This window comes from Lacerta agilis, chromosome 1, assembly GCF_009819535.1.
Source record: "Lacerta agilis isolate rLacAgi1 chromosome 1, rLacAgi1.pri, whole genome shotgun sequence".
Lineage (NCBI taxonomy): Eukaryota > Metazoa > Chordata > Lepidosauria > Squamata > Lacertidae > Lacerta > Lacerta agilis.
Window position 1 is genome coordinate 5,466,588 of NC_046312.1, and position 16,339 is coordinate 5,482,926.

At 47.3% G+C, this 16,339-nt stretch overlaps 1 protein-coding gene across 1 annotated transcript; it reads left to right on the forward strand.

Moving 5' to 3' along the window:
• Positions 1–833: 833 nt before the first annotated feature.
• MAPK1IP1L (mitogen-activated protein kinase 1 interacting protein 1 like) lies at positions 834–13,373 on the forward strand. The gene is made up of 4 exons (XM_033166670.1): positions 834–900; positions 7,967–7,994; positions 8,641–9,345; positions 10,892–13,373. The coding sequence occupies exons 2-4, from the start codon at positions 7,971–7,973 to the stop codon at positions 10,901–10,903; spliced, it is 741 nt and encodes a 246-aa protein (XP_033022561.1). The 5' UTR covers positions 834–900; positions 7,967–7,970; the 3' UTR covers positions 10,904–13,373.
• Positions 13,374–16,339: the final 2,966 nt, after the last annotated feature.

Sequence of the window (16,339 nt, forward strand, 5' to 3'; positions counted from 1 at the left end):
CAAGCGTGAAGGTGATGATTGAATCATAGTAGCTGACCTGAACGTTCCATTTTGCAGGCTGAGCTGGATGCATGCTCCTGATTGGTGGGTTTCCCGTTCATTGAGAAAATGGAGACCAGCGGAGCGCTGTTTGACAGAAGCGCTTTTCCAGGGGCTTTTCGGAACGCAGATTGGGATTTTGGGGAACCCTTCATCGCGAGGGTTTTATGTGGTGCTTGTGTGACTTGGAAAGTGGAGGGGAATGGCCGGAAAAGGGGGGGAGAAAGAATGCCCGCTCATCGTCGGGCTTTTAGCGATTTTTACGAGTCCCGCACTCGCTACCGGGAAGGCATAGCGGTGGGGGAAGGTGATGGCTGGTAAATTTCCCTATCAATACTGTATATATTTATGCAGCTCTTAAAAAGTACCAATCAAGGTGCTGAGTTCGAATCCTCCCAGCCCATCCGAGATACGTGCAGTTCCCTCCTCCCGCCAGCAAGGGGCACCACAGAGACTCCATCTCTTCCGGCGGCGCCGGCGCATGGGCGAGGGCAGGGTTGTTGTTTTTTCCTGCCGTCACGTGTCCCCGGCGAGGGGCGGGGTAGAGACTTAGAGCGACATCTTCGATGGAGGGGGCGGGGCTCAACTGCGCGCCTGCTCGGTGGCGAAGGCAGCCTAGCAGCGTCACACGTGATCAGGCGCGGCTCCCTGCCTCCCCTCCCCTCCGTTGCGACGCGAGAATGAGGCTCGTTTCCGCTTCCGGCTGGCTGAGGAGGGCGTAGAGAGAGAAAGAGAGAGCGAGAACGAGGCTCATTTCCGCTTCCGGCTGCTTCAGGAAGGGCATCGAGGGAAGAGGCGGAGGAGAAGAAGGAGAAGCGGCGGCGGCGTTTGTGGAGGGTCTTCCTCGACGCGCGCGTCCAGGTAGGCCCCGCCATGGAGGGGGAAGGGGCCCGGCTAGGGCGGTGGGGAGGGGAGGGGCGCGTCTCGTGAGGGGGAAGGGGCGGCCCTCGTGGGAACGGAGAGCGGCCCCCGGCTGCGCCAGCCTCCCTTCGCCCCTCTGGCTCCCCGCTCCCTTTGTTTATTTGCTTCATGAAATCTGTACCCCGCCCGGTCATAGGGCGGAAAGCAACCTCAAAGAGGTTTTCCCAAATAAATTAAGGCCAGAACGGCGAAATATTATTAATATCCTTACGTGTTGGTCTGCCGTAGTCGAAACAAAATAAAAAATAAATTCCTTCCAGTAGCACCTTAAAGACCAACTAAGTTTGTTCTTGGAATGAGCTTTCGTGTGCACGCACACTTCTTCAGATACCTTATTATTACCGCCATCAGTGTTTTATTACGTCAAACAGCCACCATACTAAATCCAGAATTTCTGACAATTGAAACGATCAGCATGGGATTTAACAATCAATATGCTGTTTAAGTGGAATAATAAATGATAATAATATCATCAGTGTTTATTATGGCAAACAGCCAGCATACTAAAACCAGAATTTTTTTCATAGTTCTTCACATAGACAGTAAAAACGATCAGCATGGGATTTAGCAATATACTAATTAATTGGAATATAAATTAATAATAATAATGCATTTATTATTTATACCCTGCCTGTGGTTTCTGCACATAGAATAACATAATAAAACGAAAGACATTAAAAACTTGCCAATGCAGAAATCTAGAAAGACCCCACAGCCCCACTTTGTCACAGACCAAAAGTTAAAATGCGAAAGCAGGTTAAAGTCGTCTCAGCTTTCCCAGCACCTGGCAAACGCTTGCCTAAACAGGAATGTTTTCAGTAGGAAGATTCCCTCTGAATTTCTGTTGGCAGGGAGTTCCACAGGACTGGGCCAATGTTACTTAAGGGTCTGCTTTTTGTTGCTGTCAGATGAGCCTCAACGACTTGGGGTGGGAGTGGGGGTCAGCAACACTCCTGCAGGTGGTCTCAGTGGTAGAGCTGGAGTACAAGGGTTCAGGTCACCCATGGTCAGTTTTGCCCCCCAGTCAGTTGTCTCTCTCGTTTATTATTACTGTTACTGCTACAGCTACAGCTACATACTGCCCTGGAAAAGGTTTTGAGAAGGGCAACCAAAATAACCCAGGAGAGAGATATATATAGTTCTTTTTATTTAGTCTTGTTAAAGCCATTACAAAAGATAGATCAAGGGGGTGGAGCAATGGGGAAAACACACACACACATACCCCCATGGAAAGCTTTCTGCGTTTGGTGCTTTTTCAGTTTAGAAGAAAGGTTGGGTAATGTAAAAAAAAACACACACAAAAACACCCTTCTAGTAGCACCTTAGAGACCAACTAAGTTTGTTCTTGGTATGAGCTTTCATGTGCATGCACACTTCTTCAGATACGTATCCGAAGTATCTGAAGAAGTATCTGAAGAAGTGTGCATGCACACGAAAGCTCATACCAAGAACAAACTTAGTTGGTCCTTAAGGTGCTACTGGAAGGAATTTTTTTATTTTTGTTTTGACTATAGCAGACCAACACGGCTACCTACCTGGTTGGATAATGTGTGTGTGATAGGAGGAGCATACAGGATTATGCATGGTGTGGGAAAAGTGGATAGTGTGAAGTTTTCATTCTCATGATATTAAGACTCTAGGACATCTGAGGAAGCTGAATATCGGAAGTGTCAGGATAAAGTACAAGTGCTCATTACTGCAAGAGGCAGTAATGGCTTCCAGCTTCAATGGCTTTAAAAGAGAGGCGATTTATTGGAAGACAGGCCCCTTGTCAATGGCTCCTAGCCATAATGGCTATGTTCTCACTCCAGTGTTGGAGGCAGTATGGCTCTGAACACCATTTGCTTGGAATTGCAAGTGGGGTGGGGGAGAGGTGTTGTTCCATGAGCACCTGTTTAGTCTCTGTGAGAACAACTAGATGGACAGCTGGCTTGATCCAGCAAGATATCTGGTTGGCAGCTGTGAGAACAGGCCTCCTCCAGCAGGGTGGTCTTTTGTCCTTAAGGCTTGTGTTCTTAAAGACAGTAGGTATGGTAAGCCTCGATTCCAACACAGGTGCTGGGGAAATAGAGTCGATAGGGGAAGAATATGTTGTTATTTTAACCACATGCAGTGGGGGGTGGGTGGCTGGGAGATTCCTGAGCTGAGGACCAGGTAGTCCCCATGTCTCCATCGTACATAAGCCTCAGGTACATAACCTTAACCTGTAGTAAGGGCAGCGGCTGGTGGGAGGGAGGTTGGAGAAAGCCATTATACTACTTTACCTTGCAGCCTTATGTAAAGATTAAAGAGGAAATACCATTGAGCAGTCTAAGCCCTGCATCAGTGGCTTATCAATCCATGAGTGCTGGCTGAAGTAAGCCATGGAAACCTAAGTGAACTGGCTGGATGCTTATTGGGAGTAAGGAAGAAGCCCTGCATAGCCTTGGTGATAAATCCTTGATGACCTAAATATAGGTCAGTGATCCCAACCCTGGGGAGGAAGTAATGGTGCATGGAAATTACCTGAGGCATCACAGGCTACAGCTGACTAGTGTGTGGGAATCCCTGAATATCACCATTTGCCAGAAACCACGGCCCTGTCTCTGTGCTTGGAATGCCTGGCAAAGTTGCAATGAGGATGCCTGCCCATTGTTAAGAGAGCAGACTGAAGAAAATTTATTTCTGGCCTGACTGTGCTGGCTGCCAATTAGTTTCCGGGCCCAATTCAAAGTGCTGTTTATGGCCTATAAATCCTTAAACAGCTCAGGACCGCAATACAGAAAGCCCACAACTGACGCAGATTTAACTGTGTAAAAAACAACAACAACCACAAATTAAAAAGGGACGAGCATTTGTGCAAAAAATACTTTGGCAACACCCCCCCCCCCTTGAACCCACTGTGTTTTGACTATAGACGATTTTGGCTTTAGGGCAGCACAATCCCCTAAAGATGACCCCCACATACCGTAAGTTGCGGGTTTACAGTACCTCAAGGATCACCTTTCCCCATATGAACCCTGTGATCATCATCACCTGAGGCCCTTCTTCGTGTGCCTCTTCCATGAGAGGTCTGGAGGGCGGCAACGCAATAAACAGGCCTTTTACATATCTTTAGGTGCCAAGTGATAACATTCCTCTTCTCCCGGGCCTTTGGCCTTTTAAACTGCTTTGTTTTTTATTATGTTAAGCATTTTTTGTGTTTTTATACTGTAAACCATCCTGTGATCCTTGGATGAAAGGCAGTATATAAATTTAATTAATTATTATTATTAGTAGCAGTTTACATCTAGGAAAAAACCAAAGGCACTCTCATGCATCAAGGGTAAAAAAAACTGATACAAAGTGTTGCTGGCAATTGTAAATGAAACAAAATAGAAAATTCTTTTCAGTAGCACCTTAGAGACCAACTGTGTTTGTTCTTGGTATGAGCTTTTGTGTGCATGCATACTTCTTCAGATATCTTCTGAAGAAGTGTGCATGCACACGAAAGCTCATACCAAGAACAAACACAGTTGGTCTCTAAGGTGCTACTGAAAAGAATTTTCTATTTTGTTTTGACTATGGCAGACCAACACGGCTACCCACCTGTAACTGGAATTGTAAATGAGATGCTGTAGCTGTGGGGCTTGGAATTTAGCCATGTTTACTAGAAAGTACAATAAATGCTAGTGAGTTCTGCTGCCAAAGGAGCGTGCCTAGAATTACAGCTGTGATACCATCACAGCTCTCCATGTTGCTCTTCTCTCTAATACCTAAAGAATAGCTGTATTTTATGTATGAACAAATGCTTTCTCTGCTGGCACGTCCTTTAGTGTGTGTGTATAAAGACCAGGTATGCCCTCTTGCTTTGCTGTTTGTTAACACACAAGCATCAGAGGGCCATGCACTTCATAAACTTCATGGAGGCCCACGATCAATATTTGCACTCCTATGGCAATCTAGAAAGCAAGCAGTCGCCATGCACACATACTCCAGAGACCTAACTTCTGTTAACGTACACTGTATGGATTGTGGATCCCTACTGTAGGCGTTTAAAGTACCTCTCTGTTTCTGTAATGCTTTTCGTACCAAAGCCACAGCATTCTGCATCTCTTGGACCAGATCGGATGGAAAACGCTCCCCTCCTTCCACATCAAATCGTGTGGGGGTCTCAGGTGTCTTATATCACTTACTGAGGTTTTTTTCGGGCGTAGGGTGTTCTGGCACTTCCAGAAATGGCTTATTCATAAACAGTTTACAGTTAAATGATGGTATTTCCCTCCCTCCCATTCCCTAGGGCTCAGTATGTTTAAGCAATAATGCAGTATGTTGGTGCATTTCCTTATTTTTTTTGGGGGGGGTTGTGACATCATCATCATCATCATAAATTATTATTTATACCCTGCCCATCATCATGGTTCTTACGTAAATAACTGACCACAGTTTTTCATTCTGCTAGGATGATTCCTTCCACCTAAGATTATTTTGTAGGGCAAGGTTTAATGAGGCACTTAAAAGCTGAAACTGCACCACCTCTGGAGATACTAGTTGATCACAAGTGCCGTTTTGCTTCTCGCGAAGTGGTGCCAAATGGTTGCCAACAATGAAACAATTTAAACTAAGCCATGAGGGAATTGAGACAGTTTAGCTCTGTGTTGTCTGCTGAGATTTCAGCAGCTAGACAATTTGCGGATAAGAAGAATAACACAGGATTCCAGATACGCTGTCGTTTGTTCATAAGTAGGTATGATTAGCTGTTGTAAAGGGGTCGGCTAGTTGGTCCTTTGAATGCATCAGAATCACATATTTCCCTCCCTCTCCCTCGGAAGCTTTTGCTTCTGTTTCTAACAAACCACGGTTTAGCATTTTGTTCTAACCCGAGCAAACTGTGGGTTGTCTTGCCGAAACAGACAGACTTCAATCCTTGCTTTGTGAAGCTTACTTGTTTCAGTAAACCATAGCTAAAATTAACTTCAGAGTTGGACATACCACTAAACTGTGGCCAGTTGAAAACTGAGGCAAAGGCTTTTTGATCTCCTTATGGTCGGGGTGGGGCAGGGGGAGGAAGGTTGTGTGTGAGCCTGAGACTTGCCCAGGTTCAATCCCATAATGATCATTCTTATGTCTGAACATGGCCTCCATCAGAATTCAGATTAGTCTTGACACTATGGGCTGAAGGATATGAGACAGTGATTCACCCAGCCCTATGCTCTGACCAAAGGACCAAAACAGCAAAGAAGATTCTTGGAATAGCATTAAACCAGAGCAGGTCAAAACTTTGTTTGGGTTGCTTCCTGGTCTGATCAACAAGGGAGCTTAGCTTGCTGCCGTCAACCCTGTTCTCTCAGATTTCATTTGCCCCTGCCTTATTCGAGCACTTCCTCCAACCCACTAACACGTCCCTACCAGAAAAGTATCCAAAATTCCCGGGGAAGTTGTGCAGCCAGGCTGAATTAGTTTCGGTCGCTTGCGTGCACTTGTTCTATAATCCCAGTTTCACTGTTGCAGAATTCCTGGCTTCCCTTGGTGGGTGCGGCTGTATAGCTAGTACCAAGGACCTTAGCATCTCTGTCATTCTGGTCATAGTTGTGCCAATCCAAGGCTTAGTCAGCAGCTGGCTTGAAGGTCTTGCCTCTCTCCTCCATTCCCCTTCCCCATTCATGGCATGGGTGTGGCAGCACAGAGGTCATCAAAGCCTGCAATTAGTGCTGAGAACACTGAGTGTTGATCAGGGTGGGGAGGGAGGAATAACTCTTGAATACCACTCCTCTACTAGAGTAATTCAATATGTCTGTTACTTCCCTGCTTCTCTTCTTGGAAACTAAGGGTTGTTGTTGTCCGAGTAGACCCATTGGGATTAATGGACCTATGATTGCCTTGCCCACTGGTTCCAGTGGCCCTGCTTTGAGTAGGACCAACATTGGATACAAATCCAGAAGAAAGAAATTTTATACACACACATGCAAGTGTGAATAAGAACGGAGCCTTCTGCCAAGAGATCTGTCCGGCTATATTTGTATCTTGCAGAAGTACCTCTGCTGCAGTTAAGATATTAAGAGCATCAGGGACGCGGGTGGCGCTGTGGTCTTAACCACTGAGCCTCTTGGGCTTGCCGATCGGAAGGTCAGTGGTTCGAATCCCTGCGGTGGAGTAAGCTCCCGCTGCTCTGTCCCAGTTCCTGCCAACCTAGCAGTTTGAAAGCACACCAGTGCAAGCTGGAGGGCCAAGTTTGGCCATCACTGCGTCTAGCGGGTCCAAGTCCAACCAATAAGATGATTTGTGGTTTTACAAGATGCTACCAATGTTGGGCGGGGTTGTTTTGATTTGTTTTGAAGGCAGCCCTGTTTAGGGAAGCTTTTAACATTTAATAGTTGCATTTTAATATTCTGTTGGAAGCCTCCCAGAGTGGCTGGGGAAACCCAGCCAGATGGGTGGGCTATTAATTAATTAATTAATTAATTAATTAATAATACAAACATTGATGTATGTGACTTCTTCCTTATCCTTTTATGATACTGTGTATTTATGTTTTTAAATGTACCTCTGGTAACAAGTGACTAATAAGTTCCATTAATAATAATACTGACGCTGATGGCACTAATACGGTGGCTGCAGGCAGTGACTCTCAAATACAGTTGTACCTTGGATGTCAAACGGCTTAGTTGCCGAACGTTTCGGCTGCCGAACGATCGAAAACCGGAAGTGAACGTTCCGGTTTTTGAATGATTTTCGGAAGCCGAACATCTGGCATGGCTTCCGATTGGCTGCAGTAAGCTCCTGCAGCCAATCAGAAGCCACACCTTGGTTTTTAAACGGTTCCAGGAGTCGAATGGACTTCCGGAACGCATTCTTTTCGGCAACCAAGGTACGACTGTAGTGGTTTGTAGGAGCCCAGTTGATGGTGAAGCTGGCTGAACATGCAAAGGCTTGATGGTATGTAGTTCAGGAACTCTCATTTGTGCACCAAAATGTGCTTCATCTAAATTACATGCCTGCTGTAGTCAGAAATTCTGCATTAAACCAATCTCATTTATTTCTTTTACAGGAAAATGTCAGCTGCTGACGACTTCTCGGTAAGTCTTCCAACTTGGCTACTTTCTAAGTTGCAACCAGGGTGGATTTGATTTAAATCAAATTGATTTAAATCACTAGTCAGTAAGACTTGATTTAAATCATTTTTTTACAGAAATACTCATTCTTGCTGGTATAATCTTAATATTTACAACAACATGAAGGTTTCGTTTTTGGGATGATAAATTTGCAGAGTAGTTTTTACAGTTATATCAAAAATTACTGATTTGGTTATACTATTAGAAATACATAGACAGATGTATAGACAGATGTATAGACGGGTTGAGATTGTCCGCCTGTCAAGAGTGCGGTAGGAGACTGATAAGGGGAGGCAGAAGGTTTAAGAGGAAGCTTTTCCGAAGAAGGGAAGGCAGGGCCTAAACCATGTGGCTGCCCCACAGTCGGGTCAGGACTCACCAGCCGAGAATTTGCTGTGGAAAGGCACAGTGAGTTCACCCGTGTCTTGAATCTGGTGTCCTTCAATGGTGGAATCAGCAAGGAAGGTATCAAAACAGTCTAGAGAGAGATAAGAGGTTGTTTGTATGTGGCTGATACCAGAGATGGTGGTGGGGAATGATGATAAACTGTAGGCTCCTCTGGTGGAATAGCAACAGTGGTGGAGTCTCACCCGGTGTTTCGTTTCCCTAGCTGGCGGATGCTCTGCCGGACACGTCTCCTGCCAAGAACGCCTCCTTGGGCAACACGAAACCTGCTCAGCAACCCGGCCAGCCCCCCCAAGCCTGGCCAGCTTCCAACCCCTGGAACAACCCGCCGAGCGCTCCCCCCGCGGCCATGTCGGGGCTGCCTCCCAGCACGTCCACCTCCAACGTGCCTTTTGGACCCCCTCCCACGGGAATGTACCCTTCCCTCCCCCCTGGAGCCCCTGCTCCCTTCCCTCCTCCTGGGTCGACTTGCCCCCCTCCCGGCACCCCTTACCCGCCCCCGGGCCCTGCCCCACCTGGGCAGTACCCTCCTCCGGGCATGTCCTTCCCAGAACTCCCCAGGCCCTATGGGGGCCCAGCAGAGCCGGCCGCGCCCCCTGCCGCCGTAGGGCCGTGGGGGTCCATGTCTGCCGGAGGGGGGTGGGGGCCCGCCGTGGGGGGTCAGTACCCTGCGCCTAGTGTGCCGTACCCACCCCCAGGGCCGTATTCCACTCCGACCCAGGCACCAGGGGCCGCTCCTACAGTGCCGTGGGGTGCCGTCCCCCCTGGACCATGGGGGCCTTCGCCACCAGCCCCATTTCCCCCGCCCACAGGGTCCTATCCGGCTCCAGGACTGTACCCAACGCCACCGAATCCCTACCAAGTGCCACCTGCGCCCGCTGGAGCTCCGTCCATGCCGGGGGGCCTACATGTGAGTACAGCAAGCTGCTGCTTCTTCTTCTCCTGACAGTCCCTTCGTTTGCAGCTCGGCTTCAGAAATGTCCTCCCCCATTTGCTGTGCTTCATCAGAGGCAGCTGTTGAATTGCAGCTTTTAATTTGATAAGCTTCATTTTTCCTTATTCTATTCATTTGGGTTTTTATTTATTAGATTCATATACCACCCCTTCATCAAAAAGATCTCGCGGCAGATCACAAGATAAAAATACAAGATAAAAGCACAAACAGTTAAAACAGAAACACCGAAACAGTAGCCCTGATCTTCTAAGAGAAGCTTTTCCATGGCAGCTTGTCTTAGGAATTCCTGCGTATCACAAAGAATCTTGGGGTGTTTTCTGGAGTGCCCTCTGACGCGTAGTGTCTTGGCCTGCCTTGCATCTCCTCCTTGCAGTGGCCAACCGGGTGCCTGTGCGAATCCTGACAGCAGGGCCTGATTGCCGCATCCCCCTCCCCATCTGTGATTCCAATGCAGCTGGCATCCTAGCAGCTCCCACGGGGGAGGGAGAACACCCCCATTGTAGCCAGCAATGGGCAGGCAGCAACCTGCTGTTGGGGGTGGGAAATAGCCATGGGTGCATTGCTAGGTGCAGCTCATAGCCTCTTCTGTGCATTTCAGTGAGTCGCGTTTAGGGGCCTTATGCTTCAGGGGGGGAGCCTATTGGTGAGTGACAATGGTCTAAAAACCAGGGAATCTCCAGGTATGGCTTCTGTTGGTCAGAGGGTGTGATTTCCGAATGCAACACTAATCCTTAGCATGTTCTGTAGTCACTGCAAGAACAGCCCTGGTAGCATCATGGTTGCCATTTTAAAAAAAGAAAAGAATCTGCCAGGGTGGATTTGATTTAAATCAAACTGATTTAAATCACTAGTCAGTAAGGCTCAGGGTGGATTTAAATTTTTAAAAAATCTGATTTAAAAAAAAAATTAAATTGGATTTTTTATTTATTTAAATCCAACCTGAACCTTACTGACTAGTGATTTAAATCGTGATTTAAATCAGTTTGATTTAAATCAAATCCACCCTAGAATCTGCTGCCTGTCTTAACACTGTCCACTGGAGAGCCAGTGTGGTGTAGTGGTTAAGAGCGGTAGACTCGTAATCCGGTGAACCGGGTTCGTGTCTCCGCTCCTCCACCTGCAGCTGCTGGGTGACCTTAGGCTAGTCCCACTTCTCTGAAGTCTCTCAGCCCCACTCACCTCACAGAGTGTTTGTTGTGGGGGAGGAAGGGAAAGGAGAATGTGAGCCGCTTTGAGACTCCTTCGGGTAGTGATAAAGCGGGATATCAAATCCAAACTCTTCTTCTTCTTCCCCATGCAGATAATAAACTGGCCTCAGTCGCACACAATAGGCTCGGATATAGATTTTGATCTGTTGAGAGAAATGCGTGTTTAATGGCTTTGCACATTTGTCAACCTCTCAACCTTTCATTTGGCTACTGGAGCAAACCCTCTGTAGTTTGGTCTTGAAACTGCAGAATCTGACTGACCGCTCTCTCTCTCTCTTTAATCTTTTCCCCAGCCTTACCGTTGAACTTGTGCCGGGCTGATGAAGTGCAGTCTCCTCACCTACAACTGCTATTTACAAGAGAAGTTAAACATTCGTTTTCTGTAACCTTTTGGAGTCTCACAAGAGCTCGCTCACTTTCTGCCTGCTCATCTGAGGCACGGAGGAGGACTCTGCGTAAGCTGGACTCTGTTCAAATGCTGAAGTAACCTTTTTGTTTGTCAGTGAATTAGGATAAAACATGCCCCAGCTGCCCAGTCTTTACTTGGGAGGTGAGGACCCCACCTTGGAATATGCGGCTGTTTGCCCAGTGAGTTAGGACTGCTCCAGAATAGTCCAGGAATTTGATGGAAGGCCTGGGCCCATCGCCATTGCTGGACTTGTGTCTGTGTGTTCAGGTTATTCAATTAACTCGGTGTATTCTGGAGAAATTCAGGCTAGACACATAACAAGTCACTCGTCAAACTGAAAAGAAGCAAACCATGTTAATCCGGAGGCAATTCTCAACATCACATTCAATTTTTCTTTAGCTATGTTCTGGGAGGTAGTTGCAGAGATTTAGATCTGACACTTGATGTCTAGCTCCTGCAGGCAGCTGTGAACATCGTTGCACCGCCCAATTTAGGCGTTCGGGCAGTTCGGATAGATATTATGAGGGCCGAACCTGCCAGCCGAATTAGACTTCACCGTTTTCATTAAGAGAATGGGTTTTCCCTCTGAGATGCTCCATATGTTAAATCTAGGGCCGAAACTGCCGTTGGCTTGACTGATGAGCCCTGATAACTTTTTGGTTGTTTTTGTCCTTCACATCTGCAAATGGAATTAAAATGTTTATTGTAGGGGGGAGGCAGGAATCCGACCAGAATAATCCTCTTCTTGCTTAGTGGCTACAGAACCCATGGTCCTTGCATAACCGCTACCCTCACTTGGGAACCGATTGTGTCTATTACCAGAACTCCACAAAGCGCAGTTGCACAGTTCTTCACCTGAGTGCTGTCGTCTTGTTCCCAAATCAGAGTCTAATATCGGATTAAATAGGAAGATCGTTCTGCAGCAGCGGGTGTCTCCTGAAGTCTGTTCTCAGGCCGTCTCGGTTCAACAAAGTAAATTGTGTATAGCCAACACCGGACAGTGGTTGCAGCAGCAGTTTTAACTTGCCTGTGTGTGTACTTTCCCCTTCCATTCTGGCTTCTCAGAGTTTGTTCCCTAGGCTCAAGTAAACCTCTCCTTCAAACAGACCCTGTAGGGATGGCATCGTGTGCTCATCTGGTTGCTGTTGGCATCAGCAATGTTGCAGCACAGGGCAGCCTTGCAAATAAATCCACAGTTTAGTTGTCTGCAAAACCGGCTGTGTCGTCTGTTTAACAAGCCTCTGTCTGCTCATCCAAAGGCAGTTCTTTAACTCTTCATAGGCTAGTGGCTATTTAGAAGCCACCTGCGGGAAACTGCTCTGCAGGAGGGCACTCTGTTGCTCATCGGTGTCGCATCCCTGAGAATTGCAAGGCTGGGTGGAGTAGAGATGAGGATGAAGATGTTCTTCTCTAGCGGCTGCAAAAACACACAAAAAATGATTAATCATTGCAGGACTAGGTTTATCCTTTGTATCCCTTCTGACTCTACGATTCTGTGCTGCGGAGTGGGCATGGAACAGGGAGTTTAAACAAACAAAATAAAATATCTGCATGTGTGGAATTGAGGGGCCCTTCCAGTCTTTGCTTGTGTAAGTTTGTGGCCAGCGTTTATTTCCCCATGGCTGCGTGTTTTCCTTCCGTGTTGCGCTTCTCTGATGGGGATATAGCACCCTCCCAGAAATTCAGAGCCTAGTATTTCCTTGGTTGTGGGGATGGGAGAATGCATTCCCACCTCCCCACCCCCGGCTAGCACATTCATTGTTGTTGTGATTTCCTCGGTGGTATGTGACTCCGCAACACCCGCAACTATCGGATATTGTTCGGTGTGGTAATTGAGGTTGGTGATGGGTGACAGTTCCCCTCTCCATCCCCAACTCCACCAGTTTTGTCAAGAACTCCAAGCCTAATAAACCCTGAAGTAAAAGTCCTGCTAACCTTTCAAAAAAAAAAAGGGCAGGGGGAAGCAACCTTTGGCTTATGTTCTAATATGGCTCTTTGAAGGCTGTGTGCTGTGCTGCTTCTGTGCTAGAAAGCCCTGTCCTGCCCCCCCCCCTGCACATTCAGCAAAGTTATTTGTTCTCCTGTTTGGATGGGGTGCATTATTGGCACTGAACAGGGACCTGCCATAGTATGAAAAGCTAAAATGAAGTGTGGACATGCATTGACCTATGGAAAGGCCCCAGAATCACCGTTAGCACTCGGAGTCGTTTACCGTAATTGCCATTCCATCAGGTTTTGGACAGGGCGGGAGTGGTTTGTTCCAGGTCCAAAGCGTGCGAGCTTCTGAGGTGCGCAGGAGAGAAATGCGAATGTACCTACCATAGACCAGCCTAAGACGACCCACTTGTATGTCTTCTGTGTGCTTTTTTCTTTTCTTTTAATGAACGCTTGGAAATAACAAACGACAAAAGAGTTTTTCACAAGATGGGAGCAGATCAGTGTTCTTGCCGAACCTCAAGCTCATGGGACAGATTTATCCTAACGTGTGCCTCCATCCTGGGGCTGACCTTCTGTAGAGACTGCAGGGTTTGTGGTGCCCCTGGAGAGGAAGAGGAGAAAGACCGTAGACCTGGCTAAGAGCACATCGCATTGTCCGTGAATTCAGCTGTAACCCGCTTGGCTGGAGCTCCTGCAAAAGCAGCTGCTAAGATCCCACCTGATAATGTAAGGACCTTCAAGTTTCTGCCAGCCTCCCTTCTGTTCCTACTGATCATGCACATGCAAAAGTGTTGGGGAGGCAGTGGAGACAGTGTGTGTCCCCACTTGCAGGCCAGCAGCCAGTACAAACAAGTGGTGGTATCTCAGCCAGGACGAGGAGGTGGTTTTGGCTATACACTGTTTTCACTTTGCATGTTGGCTTTGGAACCTAACCCCCGCATAAGATGCGGCTCTGCTGCACTATGCAAGTGTACTCAGAAGTAGGCCCCACTGAGCTTGATGGGACTTACTCCCAGGTAAGTGGGTATAGGATTGCAGCGCGAGAGAGAGAGAGCTGAGCCTACACCCTTCCCGCAAAGGAAGCAGGGCTGGGTTGCTGTTTATTAAGACACTGGACTAAGCAGCTTGGACAGAAAGGCTGGCTGGCCACTGCTTCATCTGTTCCAAACTAGAGGATGAGATCTGAATTCAGGGCTTTGCACACTTATTAAACTTCTGCCCAGATGCCATGCTGAGAGAGAGCCTGGATTCCGTGCGGAGGTTTGTGCACGACGCCATCCTTAACCACTTACTACTTTGGCATAGTTCTGGGGTGCCAGGAAATTGTCAAGAGCACAGGGCCAAGCAGGTTGCTGAAACCCCAGTCGGCAACAAACATACCCTTGGGAGATCTGCCACAGTTTCTGAAAGCTGAGATCCTGCGCCCGGATTTCCACATTCTCTTCCTTTTCCACTTCCCTCAGAAACGCTGCCCGAACACGGCAGCGACTAGATAGGAGTTGCTTGACAGATGCATTGCTCTGGCTCAGCCTTCCCACAGCCAGGTGCCTGTTGGATGTTTTGAACTGCCAACTCGCGTCAGTCCCAAGCTGGTGGCGGGAGTTGGCAGTCCAAAACATCTGGAAGGCACCAGGCTGTGGGGCAGGATGCTCTGGTAACACCATTTGGATAAAAGGGCTGCATTCCTGGTTGGCATCTGTCCGCCTCAGGAGACGATGGGAAAGTGCCCCTTCAGAGACCGATACAGGAGAGAGATGTTTTGTTGCAGCTGGGGCAGAGGAGGGTGTCCGGTTGTGCCACTGCAGATGCACCATGGCGTTTCTTCTCTCTGTGCTCCCTCCCAGTGTGCATATGTGGATGATATATAATATAAATAATATCTCAAAAGTTTCTGTTCTGGGTATATATGGAAAGAGTCATAGCAGTATATGCAAGGGAGATGGAAGTCCTGTGAATTAAAATGTATTTTGCATCTTTGTGCTTGGCTCTTCCGGGAAACTTTAACCAAAAATAACAAAAATCCAAAATGGATTACACTTGGTTATGAACAAAGCATCCTTCCTGGGGATTCACGACCTCTGCATATTATCCCTTGATGTTACTTGGACCGCTCCCACCCCCCTGGTCATGAGACTACCCTTTGTCATAAATAAAGGGGGGAGGGACCCTACCCCACCATCCCAGGCAATTGTTCAATGCTGTGTAGTAAAACCTTTTAATTACTGTATTCTGTCCCGAGTGTGAGCAGTTTTTAGCCCAATTGATGCTTGTTATGCAATGGAATTTGTATCAATCTGTACTTTGTGAGTTGGGGTTTGGTTTTGTTTTTTTAAGGGGGAAAAACTGCTGAGAAATTTGGGGTCGGGTTTTGTTTTTGTTTTTTGGCTTGTGCTTCTGGGGTGGATATTTAACTGCATTTGTTTACAATATGGAATTATTAAGCAATCACACTTCTGAAGCATAGACCATATCACCTGCTGCTGTATTATAATAATTATTATTCTTTCTAGATGATAAATTTGTTGTATGATGGTAGTGAAGAGGCTTTAAATACAGGATTTGATATTTTTTGAAAATGCTGTCATTTTTTTGTATACAATTGGACATTAAACGTATTTTCAAGATGGCGGTGTTCAGAGTGCTTCAAAAGGCTTCTGCCTTAGGTGATGAAAGCTGCCTAATAAATAATAATAATAATATTTATTATTTGTACCTCGCCCATCTGGCTGGATTTCTCCAGCCACTCTGGGCGGCTTCCAACAAAAATCAGATACAAAAATATCACACATTAAAAACTTCCCTGAAAAGGGCTGCCTTCAGGTATTTTCTGAATGTCAGGTAGTTGTTTATCTCCTTGACCTGTGATGGGAGGGCGTTCCACAGGGCGGGCGCCACTACTGAGAAGGCCCTCTGCCTGGTTCCCTGTAGCTTTGCTTCTCGTAGTGAGGGAACCGCCAGAAGGCCCTCGGCGCTGGATCTCAGTGTCTGGGCTGAACGATGGGGGTGGAGACGCTCCTTCAGGTATACAGCCTCTCACTCACTGTATGACAATAATCTGGTTCCCTATCTTAAGAACACAAGAGTCTGCAGGATCATGCCAATGGCCCATCCATTCCAGAATTCTGCACTCACAGCGGCCAGCAACTAGTACAGTCGTCCCTTGGAAGTCAAAACGCCTTGCAAGACGAACGTTTTGGCTCCCGAAAGCCGCAAGCCCAGAAGTGACTGTTCCTGTTTGCGAACGTTCTTTGGAACCCAAACATCCGATGTGCGTTCCGCAGCTTCCGATTGGCTGCAGGAGCTTACTGCAGCCAATCGGGAGCCGCGCCTTGGTTCCTGAACGTTTTGGAAGTCTGGAACGGATTCCGTTCGACTTCGGAGGCACGGCTGTATT

Excerpts from the sequence above, each read along its gene's own strand:
- MAPK1IP1L (XM_033166670.1), top strand. The coding sequence starts at position 7,971 with ATGTCAGCTGCTGACGACTTCTCG. Across the intron at positions 7,995-8,640 it reads CAGCTGCTGACGACTTCTCG|CTGGCGGATGCTCTGCCGGA; the intron begins GTAAGTCTTCCA and ends TCGTTTCCCTAG.